This window comes from Barbatula barbatula, assembly GCF_947034865.1.
Source record: "Barbatula barbatula genome assembly, chromosome: 23".
Lineage (NCBI taxonomy): Eukaryota > Metazoa > Chordata > Actinopteri > Cypriniformes > Nemacheilidae > Barbatula > Barbatula barbatula.
The window spans coordinates 1,681,438-1,687,437 of record NC_136786.1 but is presented as its reverse complement, the minus strand read 5'-3'; the positions used below and the strand labels follow the sequence as shown (position 1 = coordinate 1,687,437).

The 6,000-nt window shown below is 43.5% G+C and overlaps 1 protein-coding gene across 12 annotated transcripts in view; it reads right to left on the bottom strand.

The window, feature by feature from the left end:
* Positions 1 to 335: 335 nt before the first annotated feature.
* slc12a7b (solute carrier family 12 member 7b) overlaps positions 336 to 6,000 on the bottom strand; it is a 42,340-nt gene continuing 36,675 nt past the window's right edge. For 9 of the 12 annotated variants that reach the window (XR_013788319.1, XR_013788322.1, XR_013788324.1 and 6 more), the window contains 2 exons: positions 4,667 to 4,800; positions 3,281 to 4,525 (listed from right to left, as the gene is read on the bottom strand). Coding sequence is in view for 6 of the 12 variants with exons in the window: in XM_079488221.1 (XP_079344347.1) it covers positions 4,434 to 4,525; positions 4,667 to 4,800 (226 nt within the window). In the remaining 6 variants the exon portion in view is untranslated. Of the gene's footprint in view, positions 4,526 to 4,666; positions 4,801 to 6,000 lie in introns of all 12 variants that reach the window. The other 3 variants (XR_013788320.1, XR_013788321.1, XR_013788323.1) reach the window with 1 other exon arrangement.

Genomic DNA, 6,000 nt, shown 5'->3' with positions numbered 1-6,000 from the left:
TTTAAAACAAACTTCTCCGGTCTTGGTTTAAATGGCACTCTGACGACACCACGATCTTCATATCTGCGCAACTACAGGCAAATGTAGGTCATCTATCACCGATCAAACAAAAGACACGATACGGTCAAAAGCATGTGGACACCCAACCACTAGATTTCAAAGGTGATTCATTTGATTCATCTGCTGTTGTATATGATACGTTATCATACTGGAACAGAACAGGGTTTATAAACTTACAGAATTACTGACATTCACCGTCTGACACAGAAGATTTGTTTTCTATGACGTTGGGAGATCTGATCAAATGTATAAGAAGAGGACGTACACACACTTGAGACCATGGAGTGTAAATTTAATGATTACGATTTAAGAGAAATAAACAAGCGAGTCAGACAGCTCCTATTACAACTACTGAATGGTGTAAAGAAAAAAGAAATGAACATATAAAATGTACAAAATAAAAAACAAACATGTCATAAATGTCACAATATCTCTGAAAGAGCAACACTTACATTCAATAATAGCAGGACAGCATAGAAACTAGACCCATAAACAACATCACATCCTGTAATCTAACCGTAAGAAGAAACACTCCTGTGTCTATGATGTTACACACACAAAATAGAATGTTGAGGTAAGAGAATACTGCGCTGCTCACGGGGGTTTCAGAGAAACTCTCTCCAACATGAGATGTGATTGCATCTGAACCCTGAGGGCATCTGTCAGACCCCAGCAGAACTATGAATATTTTTATAACAGACTGTACGTGCAAAATATGAGCGCATCGTGTATTAAAATGGCTCATAGCTGGGTGACGTTTCAATTTCTCTGTGCATTTATTTTTGGCACACATCTCCCTGTGAGTGATCAGATGAAGATGAGGATGTTTCTTATACAGATACGGATACTTCTTAAAGACGTTCTTTACTTGCAGGAGGATAGAAATTGAATCAATTGAGGTGTTGAAGGATTTAACTGCCAATAACAATTCATCTCCATCTAATAATTCAAAAGTGGTAAATGTGGTGGTGGTGGGGGGTGGTGTCCCTCACAGAAGTCAGCTACATCTCAGTTTTAAACAGACAGCTGTTCGATGCTTTACATCGTTGTGCCAGAATAAAAGTTGTTTTTTTCTAAAGCTGTGCTACCATGTCATTATAAACCTGTTTCTTATTAATGTGGTTTGCACTTATAATTATGATTCCATGCTAATATTTATTATACAGTGTACATAGTGTTTATAGATTACTGAGTGTGATAGTTCAGTTCTCTAGCTAACATGAAACATAGACTAAAGTGCAAATAAAAATAATAAGGATCAGACTGAGCTAAACCCCTAAATACTATCCTACATCAAATGTATGCTGGGCTATATGGGGGTCACCTGCAGTGGTCATATGTGTGTGTCATGTGCAGTAATTACGTTGGGTCACCTGCAGAGGTCGTATAGGGGTAACCAGCAGAGGTCATGTGCAGAGATTATGTTGGGTCACCTGCAGAGGTCGTATAGGGGTAACCAGCAGAGGTCATGTGCAGAGATTATGTTGGGTCACCTGCAGAGGTCGTATAGGGGTAACCAGCAGAGGTCATGTGCAGAGATTATGTTGGGTCACCTGCAGAGGTCATGTGTGGGTCACGTGCAGAGATTATGTGGGGTCACCTGTAGAGGTCGTATGGGGTAACCAGCAGAGGTCATGTGTAGAGATTATGTTGGGTCACCTGCAGAGGTCATGTGTGGGTCACGTGCAGAGATTATGTTGGGTCACCTGCAGAGGTCATGTGTGGGTCACGTGCAGAGACTATGTTGGGTCACCTGTAGAGGTCATGTGTGGGTCACGTGCAGAGATTATGTTGGGTCACCTGTAGAGGTCATGTGTGGGTCACGTGCAGAGATTATGTTGGGTCACCTGTAGAGGTCGTATAGGGGTTGCCTGCAGAGGTCTTGTGTGGGTCACGTGCAGAGATTATGTTGGGTCACCTGCAGAGGTCGTATAGGGGTAACCAGCAGAGGTCATGTGCAGAGATTATGTTGGGTCACCGGCAGAGGTCATGTGTGGGTCAGGTGCCGAGATTATGTGGGGTCACCCGCAGAGGTCGTATAGGGGTCGCCTGCAGAGGTCTTGTGTGGGTCACGTGCAGAGATTATGTTGGGTCACCTGTAGAGGTCGTATAGGGGTTGCCTGCAGAGGTCTTGTGTGGGTCACGTGCAGAGATTATGTTGGGTCACCTGCAGAGGTCATGTGTGGGTCACGTGCAGAGACTATGTTGGGTCACCTGTAGAGGTCATGTGTGGGTCACGTGCAGAGATTATGTTGGGTCACCTGTAGAGGTCATGTGTGGGTCACGTGCAGAGATTATGTTGGGTCACCTGTAGAGGTCGTATAGGGGTTGCCTGCAGAGGTCTTGTGTGGGTCACGTGCAGAGATTATGTTGGGTCACCTGCAGAGGTCGTATAGGGGTAACCAGCAGAGGTCTTGTGTGGGTCACGTGCAGAGATTATGTTGGGTCACCTGTAGAGGTCGTATAGGGGTTGCCTGCAGAGGTCTTGTGTGGGTCACGTGCAGAGATTATGTTGGGTCACCTGCAGAGGTCATGTGTGGGTCAGGTGCCGAGCGTGCAGAGATTATGTTGGGTCACCCGCAGAGGTCGTATAGGGGTTGCCTGCAGAGGTCTTGTGTGGGTCACGTGCAGAGATTATGTTGGGTCACCCGCAGAGGTCGTATAGGGGTTGCCTGCAGAGGTCTTGTGTGGGTCACGTGCAGAGATTATGTTGGGTCACCCGCAGAGGTCGTATAGGGGTTGCCTGCAGAGGTCTTGTGTGGGTCACGTGCAGAGATTATGTTGGGTCATCTGCAGAGATCATATAGGGGTCGCCTGCAAAGAATCTTGTGTGGGTCACGTGCAGAGATTATGTTGGGTCACCTGCAGAGGCCATGTGTGGGTCAGGTGCCGAGCGTGCAGAGATTATGTTGGGTCACCTGTAGAGGTCGTATAGGGGTCGCCTGCAAAGATTCTTGTGTGGGTCACGTGCAGAGATTATGTTGGGTCACTTGCAGAGGTCGTATAGGGGTCGCCTGCAAAGAATCTTGTGTGGGTCACATGCAGAGATTATGTTGGGTCACTTGCAGAGGTCGTATAGGGGTCGCCTGCAAAGATTCTTGTGTGGGTCACGTGCAGAGATTATGTTGGGTCACCTGCAGGGGAGATGTAGGGGTCACCTGCAGAGGCCATCATATTCTATATGCAGATTAATACAGATAGTAATTGTTGTTCCAGCTGATGGGGACAAACACATTTATTGCTGTGAGGATGAGATTGATGTTCAGTGCTGGTTAATCATACACACGCCAGCAGTCCCCTCACCTCTTATGATACAATTTTCAAAGACAAAACAAACAAAAAATGTGCAAATCCATCTGAAATCAAACAGACAAACTGATCTCTGTGATTCACTTAACACAGTAAATGTTTCATGATAAGACCACAGCATGTGAAATGTGATGGCTGTTGTCCTCTTGTTAAACAGTTCAGCTAATATAATACAAAACTCTTGATGTAATAGGTCAGTGAAGCCTTCATAACATGTGTTATGTGTTATTGCACATTTCATATAATTCAGTATTTAGTAACATAACAAATCTTCACCAAAGACTATGAGCCAAAACTTTCCCTTCTGAACAAGAACCATGTCTTTCACATCTGGTATATGAATCAGTCATATTGCAAAAAAACAGAACAGAACAGAACACTGCATGGATTATAGAGAACAGATATTGTCGATATAGAACATCTGGAACTGTATGCAAATACATATGTGATCGAGGTTCTTAATAGAGACCTGCCGAGGATGTTTTATGGATAATCGGGTATTAGAGTTGTGATGTTTATCATCAGACGTTATGAACAGACTTAATGGCTTTTAAAACAATCCTGCATGTGTGACTCGGCACAGCAGCTTATAAAAACATTGTGAACTGAATTTCAGCCCAATAAAACGAACTTTGGCTACAAAACTAAAACCAGCAGATTGTATGCGCATTGTGCAGAGTCATCGACATCTTCGAAAAAAACCAACCAGACAGTTTGTAGACATATTACCACCGGCAGATTTTACACAATGAACAGACATAAAAACCTAGCATAGACTGTACAAACAAACAAACAAACAACAGAAAACAAAAGGAAAATGAGTCAATGAGCCTAAATGAACGTGTCGGTGCGTGGCGTCATGGGGTCTTCTCAACACGCGTGTGCACAGTCTCCGTCTCCACGCGAGCTTCACGTTCTCTTCGCCGGGGAAAAAAACCGTCATCGTCCTCTATTAAACTCACAGCCGGGCGTAATGCCACTATAATAGCCAGCATTAGGATTTTCACCACGCCCCAAAAAATAAACAGAATTCCTGCCAGTACTGCGTTGGGCATCACGTGACTTTATGAATATATGGTGATGACCTCTTGGCCACCTCCGCGCACCAACAGGACCCGGTTGAGGCCCTCCATCATCACCTCCAGAAACTCCATGTCTGAGACCCATCAGTCAAAGATCAACAGCGTACAAACCCTTCACAGTAACGTTCTGTCTATTGGGCACAAACTCATCTTACTGTGCGTTTAAGTTTATGCTTTTGACAGATGCTTATATCTGGTTGTGATATGAAGGATACAGTTCTCATCTCCTTCTCGGTTTTTCGGAGGTCCGGGCATGTTGAGGAGCACCAGGTGGGCGTCCTGTGACTTACACACCACCACTTCATTCAGTTTCACAGCTGTGTGCATGCAGCGTACGTTAGACTGCTTTCTGTTTCACAACACACAAGACAACAGTTTCAATTCAACATTACTGGACATTTATAGGCTCTACTTTTCTCTGTATAGCTCATGTTCAATATAACTTTACTATTGTAATGACATCACCACATAAGAGGCTTAACAGCTTTTTTATGAAATGCAAGCTTTGCCATGCTCTTTTTTATAATATTTAAAGTTGCTAATTATTATTTTTTATTTAAGCACAATAAACATGATACATTGGTTATAAAATGAAGCACTTTTGAAGTTAGTGTGCCGAGACATGCACAGCTTCATTCACACATGCCTGTAACAAAAGCTCAAATAACAAAAACAATTCAATGTAAACTTGTGCTTTTCAGCACCACCTGCTGCCACTTTAACTTCATTACACACATACAGTCAGGTGCATAAATATTGGGACATCGACACAATTCTAATCTTTTTGACTCTATACACCACCACAATGGATTTGAAATGAAACGAACAAGATGTGCTTTATCTGCAGACTTTTTGCTTTAATTTGAGTGTATTTACATCCAAATTAGGTGAACGGTGTAGGAATTTCAACAGTTAGTGCCTCCCACTTTTTAAGGGACCAAAAGTAATGGGACAGATTAACAATCATAAATCAAACTTTCACTTTTGAATACTTGGTTGCAAATCCTTTGCAGTCAATTACAGCATGAAGTCTGGAACGCATAGACATCACCAGACACTGGGTTTCATCCCTGGTGATGCTCTGCCATGCCTCTACTGCAACTGTCTTCAGTTCCTGCTTGTTCTTGGGGCATTTTCCCTTCAGTTTTGTCTTCAGCAAGTGAAATGCATGCTCAATCGGATTCAGGTCAGGTGATTGACTTAGCCATTGCATAACATTCATGCTTTCGCAGTATGCTTCGGGTCATTGTCCATCTGCACTGTGAAGCGCCATCCAATGAGTTCTGAAGCATTTGGCTGAATATGAGCAGATAATATTGCCCGAAAAACTTCAGAATTCATCCTGCTGCTTTTGTCAACAGTCACATCATCAATAAATACAAGAGAACCAGTTCCATTGGCAGCCATACATGCCCACGCCATGACACTACCACCACAATGCTTCACTGATGAGGTGGTATGCTTTGGATCATGAGCAGTTCCTTTCCTTCTCCATACTCTTCTCTTCCCATCACTCTGGTACAAGTTGATCTTGGTCTCATCGGTCCAT